Source organism: Drosophila teissieri, chromosome X (assembly GCF_016746235.2).
Source record: "Drosophila teissieri strain GT53w chromosome X, Prin_Dtei_1.1, whole genome shotgun sequence".
NCBI classification, from domain to species: Eukaryota; Metazoa; Arthropoda; class Insecta; order Diptera; family Drosophilidae; genus Drosophila; species Drosophila teissieri.
This window is the reverse complement of record NC_053034.1, coordinates 1,606,380-1,621,371: the sequence shown is the minus strand read 5'-3', so window position 1 is coordinate 1,621,371 and position 14,992 is coordinate 1,606,380. Positions and strand designations below refer to the sequence as shown.

The 14,992-nt window shown below is 37.4% G+C and overlaps 1 protein-coding gene across 13 annotated transcripts; it reads right to left on the bottom strand.

Moving 5' to 3' along the window:
• Nucleotides 1-2,276: 2,276 nt before the first annotated feature.
• On the bottom strand, nucleotides 2,277-13,304 carry LOC122625149 (double-stranded RNA-specific editase Adar). 13 transcript variants are annotated; one of them, XM_043805082.1, is made up of 12 exons: nucleotides 12,827-13,304; nucleotides 11,279-11,367; nucleotides 8,204-8,291; nucleotides 7,948-8,096; nucleotides 7,566-7,863; nucleotides 6,560-6,742; nucleotides 6,207-6,487; nucleotides 5,993-6,143; nucleotides 4,896-5,061; nucleotides 3,776-3,875; nucleotides 3,221-3,700; nucleotides 2,277-3,154 (listed from the first exon to the last, which is right to left on the bottom strand). In XM_043805082.1, the coding sequence occupies exons 2-12, from the start codon at nucleotides 11,312-11,314 to the stop codon at nucleotides 3,056-3,058; spliced, it is 2,031 nt and encodes a 676-aa protein (XP_043661017.1). In that variant the 5' UTR covers nucleotides 11,315-11,367; nucleotides 12,827-13,304; the 3' UTR covers nucleotides 2,277-3,055. The 13 variants fall into 13 exon arrangements, with proteins under 13 accessions (XP_043661017.1, XP_043661020.1, XP_043661024.1 ...); XM_043805085.1 differs by having other exon boundaries at nucleotides 7,948-8,093; XM_043805089.1 differs by having other exon boundaries at nucleotides 7,695-7,863; nucleotides 7,948-8,093.
• Nucleotides 13,305-14,992: the final 1,688 nt, after the last annotated feature.

The following is a 14,992-nucleotide window of genomic DNA, read 5'->3' as shown; positions in this document are numbered from 1 at the left end:
TATGCTAACCAAGTCTGTCGTCAGTGGCCCTAACTTTTCATACAATTGCAAATGGTATTATAATCTGTCTTGGATTGCTGCCTTCAGCTCGTAAATATGCGGCTGCGATTGCAGTACCGCTGGATTAGTTTCTTCATGCTATATGATATATGGTATATGGTATATGGTATATGGTTTTGGTCTAGAACATCATAGTAGTAGGGGCTCGACGCGGCTTCTTATCACTGGTTTAGCGGGATATAATAAAACCCGGCATGTTCTCTATAAGCATCTAAGTGTGTTTGCAGGACTGCTTTTTGTTTGGAAGATGTAGAAATACTTTCCAAGTGTTTTGCAATTTGAGCAACCTTTTGTTTTGTATACTTATTCATGTAAGTCAAACTTGCAAGTACAATATCCATTTCAAACTGTGATATTTACTTTTTCTTTTTCTTTATCTTCATCTTTTTCTATTTCTATTTCTATTTATTCCCAAACAGGTTTCAAATATATTATGAAATAATGTGTATGCGAACCGATAGGCAAACCAACTTAGTAGGTGAATAGTTAAAGCCATTCCATAACAAGAGTAGAGCACTCGACTAGCACACTATTGTATATATCTGATTTTTATCCCAACTAAGTATAATTTAGTATAATTAAAAAATTCTCATAGTTATATTTGTGTGTTCTTAGATAGGTATTCTAATACGTGTTGAACGTTTATTAGCTGGTTCTTGAATATACCGACGACTAGCCTACGTGTTATAGAGTTAAATGTATCTATTATCTTTTTTGCTTTTTTGCAATAGAAATTAGTTGACTCAAGTTTAAATATGTATGCTGCATCGAGAGCCTATTGTTTTCTTTAGCAATTAAAAATGATATTTGAGGAGTCCCAATGTTATACCCACCTTTCCATACGTATTAATCTACTTTGTAAAATTTCTTATTTGAAAATCTAATGTAGACAAGCATGGTGCATGCCATTTAAAAATTTTTGTTTTCCTATATAGTCATTGATTATTATCTGCTGCTGCTTATCATAGAATATTTAAGAATGGATAAAATGCAGCTATGCTGGAAGTACTAGTAAAATTTAGTATCACAGTATTTTATATAAGATCAACTTTGGTTTATCCATCATACGCGGTATCTTTGCAAATATTACTTAAGTCAATTATATCGTCATATTATTATTTAATCAAGAAATGCCAATATATTGTTAGCATGCGCAAGAAAAAAAATAGTGTACTTGTATCACTTTGAACTCAAAGGAAATCTATAATTTAATTTTGGTTTATACCACTATTGAAAATTATAAATAATGTCTTCTCCACTTAGATTATAATTTCACATTTAAAAAGCCCTGATAGTTTTTGTATTTTATTTGTATTCAGAGTATCAGCAAATTTCTCATAAGGTAAGCTGGTAAAATTCAATTGCCTACTACGTGCCGAGATGAATAAGTTAAAAATAAATCTTTCGTTATAATTAAAACATAATCGGCACAATTAAGGTACTTGATAGTGAAGGATACAAGTTGGTTTGTAGGAAAATAAAAAAAAATCAAAACTCCGAAGTAGTTTCGTAAATAATAAACGGCAACGGACAAAATAAGCGATTGTTTCTCAGATCTTAAAGAAATGTATGGCTTTAAATGAAAAATTATATCTAAACAAATCGGTACAAATTTTCGAGGTCGTAAGTATTTTCGTGATTAAGACGATTCGGACAAACTGCAACTGCAACGAAATAAGCTGTGCTGCTCTAATGTCGTGCAGTCTTTTTCATTTTCGTGTTCTATGCAACTTCGACGTAATATTTATTTCACATATCTGAATGGTTAGAGACTATGACTTTTTTTGGAATACCACATTTGACTAGATTATTCATCGTAGCATTTTCAAGTACACATTAAAGGAGGAACCAAATCGCCTTGTTTTGAATTGGAATACGTCAAATGTTGGAAGAGTTATTATTGATTTGACCATTTACAATTGCCATTTCAAATTGAACGAACAACCAGAAGATAGCCAACCGGAAGAACTCAGGCGGAAGTTAGTTTAATAGAAAATATTATGATGTACAAGTAACCACAACTAACATAGTATGTCTTTCTACATTATACAAAATGGCGATACAAGCTTCATGATAAGACTTAGGTAGTTTAAATGCCTTTATCATGCTACAAAGTTGGTAACTAATATATTCTTATCTGCTTTTGCTTGCATGTGATTTGTATCAACTAAGATTCAAAGAAATCTACATAATTTAATTGATAAAATGTTGTTATATATAAAGTTTTTCAACCAAGAACACAGTTTTATTCATTGAAAATCGATTAAAGCTTAGGTTTATATCTGATCTGAAGAAAAGTACGTGAAATTAACGCAGATTCACCTAAAATGTTCTTATGCTTATATTAAGCGTGACTTTATTATAATTATTATGTCGTTGCAAATAACATTACTTAACAAAATACATTGCTTAATCGATAAGAGAACGAATTCTAGATTTCTGTTTGGATTATTGTTATTTATTGAGTTTACTTGTTGGTTTTATATATATATATATATCTTTCAACTGTTTCGTAACATTATTTATTACCATATTTTTCTAAAATACGGAAAACGAAAGACACAACTCACTTGAAAGTTTCGACAGTGTAGTTGCGACGACGTCGCAATACATTCATTTAAATAACAAAACAAGTCAAAAACATAGATGAGAAAGAAATTGCTTTAGCCAATTTAAAAAAGAATTGATACAAAAAAAAACGCCATAATACTCCTTTACTCAGTTCCAGCATAAAAACTACATTCTATTCTATAAATATTCTAGAGCTGTTCTTTATATTTCGAGCATAAGCATCTTTGTGCTTGCTGTTGCAATGGGTACGCAAGGTTGGCAGGTTCTCATTCATATGAAGTAGTATATCATAGCGATGTTTTTGCACCCAATTGAATTTGCATTCTATGTAAGAATTTGTCATAAAATCTATGTCGTCTAACTCTATTAATTGCTTGCCGTTACTGTTGTCTTTTTTTAAATTATATAATAGTGCTGAGTGCAGTCATTCGGCAAGACCGAACTCATCTTGTTCAATGGGTTTCTTCAGCCAGCTGCCAAGGTCTTCTCGCTTGAATGCAGAAAACAATTCTAGCTTTGCGATCTACAAGAAACGATGGCAAACAATTTGATGCATTTCCTTTTCAAAAGTATTGAGCACAACACTTACCTGATAGTCCTTAACGTTAGCTTTGGTTTGCCCATAGTCTGTAGTTACTTTGCGGACTAAAATACCGGGTAAGTTAGCCATTAAAAATCCATACTTAACAAAAAACGCCTGCTTGGTGATGCGAGACACCTGGCCGCCAATGGTTCGGCCAGTTAGCGAGTTCACCACCTCCAACTCGGTGTCCCCAATGGTCCAATTGATCCCGAAGTTGGGAGCCTTGGCCTGATTTCGCGGCTCTGCCGAGGTGACTAGTGCTAGGCGCGGCTTGTTCAGATGGTACGGCGGTGGCAGGCCTTGAATGGACTTCTCGATTCGGCCGCACACTGCGCGGTACATGTGCTCCGGGTGCAGCAGGCTGCCCAGCACAATCGAATGCAGGTACACCGGTTCAATTATGGAAGACAATAAGGAGCCTTGTATACCCACGATGTTCCAACGTGCAATTTTATCCGAGCACGACATTGTCAGCAGGCGTTGGCCCTACAACACAAAAGTCATACATGTTGTATATGATGGTTTGCCAACGATTTAATAGAATCCACCCAATTTAGTTACCTGCAATACGCCATCCCACGTTTGTATTCCATCACTGCTTTTCACTGGAATTGTCCCCTCACCGGACTCGATTTTGGTGCGCAGCTGGCCACGAGCTTTTCTGTTGATTGATGATTATTTCATGTATGATTCGTTGTCGGCATTATAAAATATGAATATGAAAAATATAATTATTAGCTTGTTCAAAATCTACGTTAAAACATGCCAAGTAATACTGGAAACAAAACATGGTATGAATTACTTTATTATGTGGTAGGGAGTGGTAAGTCTTATCATTATGATACATTTCCATCACATATACTTCAAAAGTAATTCCTCAGACCGGCACCTATACCATCGGATTCAAATGGTCCAGGATTTGTATGCTTAACCTATTTCGACCTGCCATTCAAAACTATTGTGGAAAACAAGAAGGGAATCTTCGGAGCGCCGAAGTTTGCAGACAGACAAATCCATATATGTAGACTTTCCAATAATTAATTAATAGCGGAGATGTCTTCTTCTCGGCGTTTTAAAAAATCTGCGAGGGCATACAAATACATATTCAACGAAATTGGGAGAAAGCCCAAGTTTTGTATGTCCTAGCCATCTTTAAGCGGATCTTAAAGACCTTACACTTGACTGAGTCATTACAGACGTACAGACAACATATGGCGAATACATTTTTTAACCATACTCAACACAAAGAGTAAAAGCTTTAAAATACCTGATTTCTTGTATACATTCATGCTTATGTTCAAATTAATAGTTCTGATATCGAATATACACAATTTCGTACAACATATGCCACAAATGTAAATGATAATAGCGCTTTAACAAGTTTTTACTTCTTTTGGTTATGCTTGCATCCAAAAATGTGACAAAAATATCGCTATTTCATTACAGGTAACTTGTGACACTTGTGGCGCAATTGTACATATTAAGATATATTTATTTTTATGCAAATACATATTTTTGCGATCTCAATGTGTTTCCCGCATAGAAATGTCGTTTCTTATTGCGTACAAATGTAAATCATTATAATTCTACTTGAATAATACAATTTAAATGTGTAGATAAGTAGAGAAAGTATTCTTTATATAAAATTATCGAGTATTAATAGAATGTATTTTGTACCAACCTATTTGGATGTTTATCAACACCAGTGTCGTTTTCGTGAGGACTAAATATCCGTGCATCCCCACAAGGTGCTGTATTTATATACAAATGGAAATGTACCCCGGATTTTAGTTTATAAGGGTATTGCCCATCAGTATTCCTCACGAAAATCGACTGATATGCTGTGGCTAAATTTAGGAGAAAATTGAATAAGAGTAATCAAATATAAATTAAAGTAAAACGAAGTAGTTTTATGTTTAAATCTCATTCTTTTCACCAATACGCAGAGGTATACATGAAAAGAAGTCCAACAAAACAATGCGAAACATGTTTTAGTATGCAAGTGAAGCTGGGAAAGCAAAAAGCCAATCGCAAAATACTACGCAACTAATACCTATTTTGTTTTGATTTCGTTTTGAGCCTAAGTTATTTTCTTATAATGCCCACTCTTATTTCCAAGTCAAAAGAACTATCATTACATGTGTTTTCGATAGGTGAGTTTTGACTTAAGAAAACTAAAGCACGTAACCACAACTTTTGGTTCTTTATAAATGCGTCTGGGGAGTTCACTGGGCCCAAATCATGCCACAGGCATTGAAATGAAAAGAAACTTTGTTACTTTAGGAGCTTTCCCTTTCGTACTAAATAATTGGTTTGCAATTTAGATACTAAATGTAATAAAATAGTTCAACTCAAATGTTAGTAACTAAATAAGCAAGGAAAATGCCGTTCAAAATAAAGTAAATGCGATACTCTTAATGTTTGTGCTTAGATTTCATAAATAATGTTTACAAATTGTTTATTTTGAAGATGGTTCGCCCTTAAAATGTAATTTTGTATAAACACCTTCTACGACGATCTGACAGGGAAAACATAAGTTAGCTTAAAGTGCTTGTTTAATGTGTAAAAAAAAGGGAAACAAAACCTTTGTGCTCGTATATGGTAAATGAGCACAAAATAGGAACTTTAGCTCTTACGTACAGCTAATTCTTCCTGACAAACCGTACATTTTAAATATCAACATTTAACAACTAAATTATGCATTACGCTTAGGTGTAACTTCTATGGTAATATTAGTATACGTAAACTGAACTTAGCATATGCATCAAACAACTATACCCTGATTGCACTGAAGGTCCAGCTGTGCATATAAGTATTTGAGAAGACAACGCCTGGAGACTATTTCAGCATGGGAATCGTTTAGGACAGCTCCGTTCACACTCATATGCTCACCGCTGACACACTTTGTGCCCGTCGAAACTGAAATAACCTGGTCAAGGATAAGTTTGGCTTTATAATTGTGTTCGCAATGTTAGGCTATGTACGGACTTACTTTGGCTTCACAAAAATTCATGTTTTCAGTCATTACAATGCCCGCTAATACCTTTCGACGTGAGTATGCCTCCTGACCCTTAATTACTTCCATGAACTTTTCCAAAACCAGTCGACCAATGGTATCCGCGTGTATCTGAGGCAACTCCATCGATGACGACTTGTCGTCGATTGGAAGGGGCACGTTCTTTTGTGGCACCACCATCGGACTGTAGGAAATATTGCACAACGAAGCCAGTGCCGCTTTAGCTGCCGCATTCTTCGCCGTCTTTTTGGAAGGACCTTGAGAAAAATCGAGTTACACATTAGCATATGCGGCTTATGCGGTGCTTACGAGGTAATTCAACTACATACCTGTTCCGTCGAACTTCTTTTCGTTGATTGTGACAGTCATTTTGAAGCGACAATTGTTCTGAGCGCCGTCAATATTGATGCATTCAAAATTAACGTCATTAAACAATTCGTAGAGGAGCATGACAGGACCCTTATCTGGAACCTTCTTCTGACCGTCAACAGTAATAGCACTTTTGCTGACATCTAGCAATATAAAACAAAATTAGCAGGGGATAGTTGACTGCTCGTCATCCTGAAGCTATGTCTTAGTTTTCTAAACTTATTTCAGACGCAATAGTGTTCTCCAGCCATATCAGGCAAAAGCAAGGGAAAGCATAAACAAGAAACACAAATAACTTATGAAAACGTAGAGATCAACCACTAAAAATGAATTTAAGTGAGCGTAGGGCACAAAAGCGCCATATTGTTTGCTCTATTAAACATTGTGTGCATTTTAGGAGTTAAGGAAGTAATGCTGAACAAGGCGCATTAATAAAGGCATTAATAAAGGGCGCTTACAGCTCAATTACACTGAGGCCTTTAAGTGGCCGAATGTTTGGCTATTTACTGAAATTAGGTTCAGTATTAAGCATTTGCTTTGGCCAATAAAAACTTCAGTTCAAATGAGCAGGGTGCGTTTTCATACGAATAATACAAACGATACCGAAATCAACATTGAGAACCTTATGGCACTTTAAACATACATATTTGCTTATATCATTGATAACAATTGACTTTGTGCTGTGCTCCATTGACAGACGACTCTTTCCAAGGACTGCGCACTCCTTGTAGACATGGCCTTTTTATTATTGGATAATCGGCAAAACATTGCTATTAGATGAATGGGGACATCTTTGACTGTAGGCATGAATGTGTGTGAAAATACGTTCATAATACACATAGTACACATTATTTACTTTAAGTTAAAGTGCATAGGGCCACAAAACGCATAAGGTTCCAGAATAAATTATATTAAATAATAAATTAAAATATTCAACAAAAGAGGAAAAAAAACACTAATACTTGCTCTGACTCATGCAAAACATTTGAAGACGCAACGTGGGTTGTTCAAGCGAGGTAAGGTTGGATTTCTTTTCAGTCAACATCAACGTCTTAATGATCTCGACCAATTTTTGATTGCACAAATTTTCAATACCATTTTCAAGATGTTCATCGCTGGTAAAGTCCAAGTTGCCCGCCGGCTTCAGGGGCGACAAAACTGCTCCATCCTTGAACTGTATGAAGCTGCGCAGTGCAGTTGCTGCTGCTTCGATGCGTGCAACTTTTTTACTGCGGCCCTGGCCCAAGTATTTCTGTCCATCGACCTGTGAATTAAATTCGAGAATTTAGGATCGCATTTCTTCTTTCTTCATTATTTCCTGAGAGCGACAATAATATAAACATCTTACCTCCACGGATATCGTAAATAGAGGTGCGTGTACCGGACCAGTCTGTGACTCCAATTTGTAAATCAGTCCATGTCTTAGCTCATTCAGCATTGCCACCGTGTTCTTCGGCTGCGGAATGCGCTCCTTGCAGATTTTCTTTTTTGGAGCTGCTGTTACGAAATTGCGTAGGGAATCAGTGGACTTCTTTCGCATTGGAACTAGCAATGGAATGTGCCCGGCCCAATGGGCACATCCTAGTGCTACGAAAAGGACTTACCAGCGTATTTTGGCATCTCATAGCGCCTTTTTTGTGGCGACTTTCGGTTATAGCCATTCATGTTGATATCAGATGGTGCACTCACCGGCTATGGATACGTATGCATTAATAGTGAAATCAAGAGTATTTAGGCATTTACTTTTTAACACTGTACAGTACAACGAAAAGCATTCAAACTTCATTTCAAGGACCCGTTTTGTGTGTAGGCATGTAGTAATTCGCGTTTTCTAGAGGACTTGCTTTTTATGACTTCAATGCAAGTACCATTCATAGGCACAGGGTTGTTTTTTTTTTTTCTGGTTTACATATTACCATATATTGCCGAATTATTCACTTCTAGAAAGCACCAACATGACTTAAAGACCAATCATGGTACATACATACACACAACGCATTGGTTGTTTAATATTACGCACAACAACATCGATACCATATAGACAGTTATAGCAAGACGTTTGTAATACAATAGCACAACAATATGTTTAGTTAGAACAATATTCTCACACATTTTGCTCGGTTAATACGTATGTTGGTGTATTTTTGTGGGCTTACGGCTAAAAGGCATACAAATTATATTACACATTGTATCTTTACTACAGTGCGAGTAGGCCAGTTCAGTTCAAACTGAAACAGTTTGGTTGGACTAAATCAACTTACATTGTAAGGCAATGATGGGAACGTAAAGCGCCGCCTAACAAATAATCGTGACCTTTTGCCAGCATAACTAGAAGCGGCATAAAACTGTTGACGTTGGTAACAAAATGAGGATCTAGCCACTCGCATTGCATGGTGGCATGATTTGTAGCACGCACGCCCTGGTTTATAGGACACTGGATACATTATTGGTCCACCTTTCACTGCTATTTTCGATACAATAAAACTGAGCAGCGAGCAACGAGCAACGATATGACATTCAAGACCGTCTACAACCCAGCGACTGATAAATTTCGAGTTTCCCGGCTAAGCACTGACATTTATCTGACAACGACAAAAGCCAACTGCAGCTAATTTTGTAGAAGGAACTGCAATTATGAAAAAAAATTTAAAAAATGTACATACATGTGTAATAACACATGTTTGTAAGTGTGCAGATAATTTGCGCGACTAGCAGCGATTTCGAGGAGCTCGATATTTATATACCCTTTTAAAGGGAAGGCACATGTGGCAGTCCGTTTCACTGCAAGGCATCCGCATTCGGGAACACTTCAAAGAGCTGGGTTGGAAAGGTCTCCAGAGACTGGGGAATTCGTTTGATTTTGTTCGTTTACCTTTACCCGAACTGCCTGGAAAAAAATACCTAATATGTAGTGATAGGCATATTTTATAAGTCGAGAATTGAATTAATTTTGAAAGGGGGCATGTTCTAATCGAAGGACATCAACCTTGCTTTGGTGGCATGTGTCACTTGTTTTGAAATTCAACAAAAAGCACGGTGCATGTCGAAAATTGAGATGCTTTGGTGCTGATAAAACTTTCGCAGACGGACAGAAGGCAGATTTCGTCGAATTAATGAAGTCAAAATGTCAGAAAGGCATTACCAACCCCACGGCATGAACGAAATTACATTAAAATTTGGATGCCGGTGGAGCGGTTATTGCTGCAGCAGCTGCAGCACAAACTCAGAGATGCATGAGTTGCATTGGCGTATTAAAATCTGCAGTAATCAACAGCAACATTTTAAAATAAATATATTGCGAAAATGTGTGCGTGTACATATACTAAGACTCCGGGACATACGATACACATTTGCAGAATCACTCAGTTCGAAGAAATTATATTTATGGTCAAAGTTTGGAGCAATTGGCACCCGCAGTCTCGTAGGTTATTTATGTGCGCATAGGTGGCTAAAAGGACAGCTCGTACAACTGACAAATACAGAAAGTACCTCTCTCTGAAAAATGTTTAAAGAATATCATTTCAATAACTGAAACTAACGACGGCGCAGGCGTCCGATCAACCAAGTTTCCTAACCAGAACTGAAAACTGAATGTGTGTAAAATAGATATACTCGACTACGAGTACGCCCAAAGTAGGAAACAATAAACGCCAAATGCGAAATGCAAAATGCCCAAAGTGTGTTGTGAACAAAGCCCGAAATAAACAAGTGAAACAATCGGAAAGTGGTAAGGCTCGAGAAATATCCTCTTATGTTTTCGTTGTTCTGACCATTTCGAATTCATTGCAACATATTTATATAACACCGCACCTGTGTGTTGAGTGTCATTTGTCGGACAAGTGATGGCGAAAATTGTAAATGTCTAGTATAATAGGATCGGCCAGCTTCAAGTACTAATGAACATCAAGTACAACATCAAGCATAATTTCGATGTTTAATTATGATCAGTTCTTTTACCTTAAACAATCACGTTAAAAAGGAATAATAACAAATTCCTTTAAGAATTTAGATGGACTATAGTTATCCATGTGGTGTTGTGATTCAGAACAAAAAAAATGTAGAAACTTAGGAGGATCTATAGGAAAACGAGGTATAAAATTACCTACCATTTAATCATAAGATACTTGCTATATAAAAAGGTGTTACAAAACTGGAAAACAGAACCAGGAAATGCAGCAGAATATAATGTACTTGTCCCAAAACTGCGACTCATGCCTTATATAGTATAATATTCGCACATAACTACGTCTAATTTCATGCTATATTGTGCAATAATACATTTACATCTAAGCATTGGATTCTTCAGCAAGATCAAACTGAACCATATCGCTTTTTGACCAATATGCAGTCGTATTACCATCAAACAGAATAACCCAGTTGGCCACGATCTCAGTTTTATCACTTTTAAATAGTAGGCATATCCACGAGTATATTGTAATTTCCTTACTTTGTTACACAGCCCTAAAATGTCTGACTATAGTAGAGTTCTTAAGAATAAAGTCATAAAAGTCATAAAATCAACCGATTCAAACTAAGTGTACAATATGCAAGTTTGCGTAAACTTAACATGCAAGCTGTGTTGGAGAATTCGTACAAGTAACAAGTACATACACATATAAACATCACATAAGCAAGTTATAAAGAAATCTAATTTTTAATGACGATTTTCGTCTACTTACGTGCTGGGGAGAATTGTTATTTGCGCTGTTTAACATGACTCTGGAATCGAATTTCACGTACTTTATATATCTTGGTGAAATCTGTTGTGCTATTGTAATGGTGATTTTTGATTAATGTTTTATGATTTATAGGAGTATGATGATGAACTACCAATATTCAGAAAAGTAACATCAAACCGATATGAACTGAAGCAGAAGCTCTTTGTTAACAACATAAAATCATATCAATGCTAATAATTAGTCTATTAATCAAATCAAGGCTACGAATCTAGTCTCACTTGAGCATATGTAAGTTTAACAAGTATTTCTCCCCTCTTTCCAATTGGATTTTGTTTCATTTTTCGTGTCCCTGTAGAATACAGTTCCTAGGGCTTAGGCATACAATGTAGTATATACTAAGTATCTATCAGTTTACGATATGCAAAAATCAAATTAGATCATGTACTCGAAACTCAGAACTCAAGGCAAATGGTTGGTGGTGGTCGGGACTGCAAGAAATAAAGACATCGCATACAATCTCGACTCTTGAAACTAGGAAACTGCTTATATGCATGATTATTGGCATGCGTACATACATTCCACATGCATGCAACATTAAACATACGTACTTGTATGCCTAAGTTACACGATTCTATTGATTTTCGTACACCCACGCTCTCGTGAATTGGCCAATCGGGCCCATAGCCATCGGGCTGGCTGGCCAAAAGTGCACTACACACAGTATACAGCTTATGCAGGCACCTTACTATCTGCTCTATGCACTAAACTCTGTGCCACATTAGGTAATTGCACATGGTCAGATGAATGCATCGCATCGCAACGCAACGCAACGCATCGTATCTCTCGTTCCTCCTCTACAAGTCACGCAGTCTGAATAAATCTGATTCTGAATCTGAACCTGAATCCTAATCTGAATCAGTGAGCCACTTTTGCGACTCGCTGCAAGAAGGGATGCGAACTTATTGGCCTATAAGCTTGTTGGCTTGTTTGTTTCGCCCAAGAAAGTGAAATGCAAATTGAACGGGGTAGGGGCGCGAGGGGCGGAGGGGCAGATGAACGCAATTCACTGCAATGCAGCAGTGAAGCCTTTCCCTTCTTCTTTTCTTTACGTATCTCGCCTCTCCTTCCCATTCGCAAGCCCTCTTTTCGCCGCTTCGCTCCGCTGTTCTCCTTCCTCCTTCGTTCTCTTCCGCTTTGATGTTGGTCGGAATCGGAATGTTACGTCGCATGTGCTTTTGCATGTGTGTCCCTGTGTTTGTGTTTTGGTTTTTTTTTTGTTTTTGCCATGTAGCTACGTAACACCCCTTATCCACTACCCACTATCCACTTTGCTCCACCTATTATGCCGTTTTGCGGCACTTATCGGGGGGAATTGCTCCTATTTCGGGACACAATACCTATAAAATCTATTGACTTTCGTCGTTTGCCTTTTATTTGCATGAATGCGATACGCGATATACAACGGCACATACACACACACGGCTGCAGATGTGTGCATGAGCGCGTATATGTACCGTTGGGTTCCGTTCTTTTCTGGCTACTGCATACCTTTTTGCTCTAATTATTGATTTTTACTTCGCTGTATCGGCAGAGTGTCATTTGTTTAACGGTTCTGCTCTCTTCGTTCGGCAGCCGTTTGTAGCCTCACTTCGCTGTTTCGTAGATCAGGATTGGATTTGGGTGGCTGCGACTGCAGTGGCGTGCAATTACATATTTCACTTGGCGGCACTCGGGAGAAAAAAAAAGCACGCACACACACGCACGGGGACACGCACACGCACACACTGGCGAGCCCTTGTCACACACACACTGACATGGCCGGACAAACAAATCAATTCTTGTTTGTTTTATCCTCGGTGCGGTGCTGCCTCTTTTCTCTGGCCGCGAATTCGATTCGATTCGATTTGGTTTCTCGTTGCGGATAAAACAACAATCACGATTCACTTGTTCAAATGTGCAAATTCACTTCATTACATTGCATTAGAAAAAATAACAATGACCCTTCGTCGCTTTTTTGTTGCTCGGAATCTAGGGATGTGTGCAGTTTATCACAATATCCAATATCGATACTTACATCGTAATGTTACTGCTTGCGGAATGTCAGCATATCGATATTTTGGATATCTGCTAACAGTTGCTGTTAATAAAATTGATGGAATTTCGCGCCGTAGAAAAAGTAGTACATATTGTACAATTTGTTAAGCACTTTTATCTAATAAGCTGCTTTACATCGAATTTGCCTTCCTTTTTACATATATTAACTTTCATTACCCCTAAATACAACAACTTTTTTTGCCGCTGCATGGTGACAGCATTGGAAAACATTAGAAGAACTCTAGTAAACATCTGCCTGTTTTACCAGTTACTTCTCAAACATTTCACAATTTTAATAAAAATAAACTTAATGCACTTAAACTTATACCCAAATTTGCGGCAATGATTTCATTTGTAACGATTATACTGCAAAATATAGTTTGGGTACTAAACTTAATATTTTCCATATATCAAAATGCATAAAAAAAATGTTTAAACAGGATTTAAAAGACTATAGTGCTTAAAAGTTTTCATTTTAAATTGGTTTAATTTAATTAAACGCTTTTTTTGCCTTGCTTATTTTTTTTTTTGTAAGCGTACCCAGGGCAATTTTGTATGGAAACTAGAAGGCTTCGAAGACTGAAATTCAAATAACTATATACAATTTTTTATCATATTAATGATTGATTTTAATCAGTTAACTCTTTTCTCTTACTTTTTGGCATATAGTTAGCACAACCAGCGAAACTTGTTAATTAAATTGTTAATAAATTAAATATACTTTAACAGCGATATCGCCATTGCGATATTTATGGGTTTTGGTGTGTTTGTTGGCGCAGTCGCACCCTTTGGTATATTTTAGTGTGGCGGCCCTGGTCACACCGGAGAGCAAGCGGCCCTTAGCGAGGACACCTACCCACCTTAGCGAGTACATGCACCGTAGAAAAGCTTCGCAGTGCTACATATGCAGCGCCATCTGTTGACTGTACGGCGCACTTCGTTGAAAGGCTTTCATTACTTTTTCTGTAGTTTAGCGCCATCTAGTATTTCACAGTGAAGGGATTTTATGATTTAGATTTTGATGAGTTATGATTTTTACATTGGCATGTCCTGGGGATTCTATGACAAATCATTCCAAAATCGTCACAATTTCAAGCAGCTAATACCCCAATGCATTTCAATTTTTATCAAATTCTTTGCGCGTTGCAGCGTGAGGGGTTCTGGGTTATACAATATATTTAATTTCGCATATAACTTTGCATCTTTTGACAGAGCCACTCAGATATTGATGGTGCTGGAAGTTCTACGAGTGTATAGCTTTAGATATTTAGATTAGATTTCCGGGAGCGGAGAAAGCGAAGATTCCGCCAACAGAGATGTTCCATAGAGTTGAGTGGGCCAACTTGGCTGAGTTCTTTTGCTTGAGTCGAGTGCAGAGTGGGTACAGCATCAAGATGCAAACCGAATCAGGGAAATTGCCAGTGCAAAGTGTCAGCGCCTCAAAGGAAACGCCAGGCGTTGGACTCCAGCACGAGTTGCAATGAAGCTGGCAAGGATTGGTTTGTCTCTGCGCTTGTGGCCGACCATGTGTGTTGCTCTTGCGGCAGGAGAGCATGGCAAACAAGCCTGAGCTGATGTCGATGGCAATTGCATCCCGACACCCGCCACCCAACTCTCGCC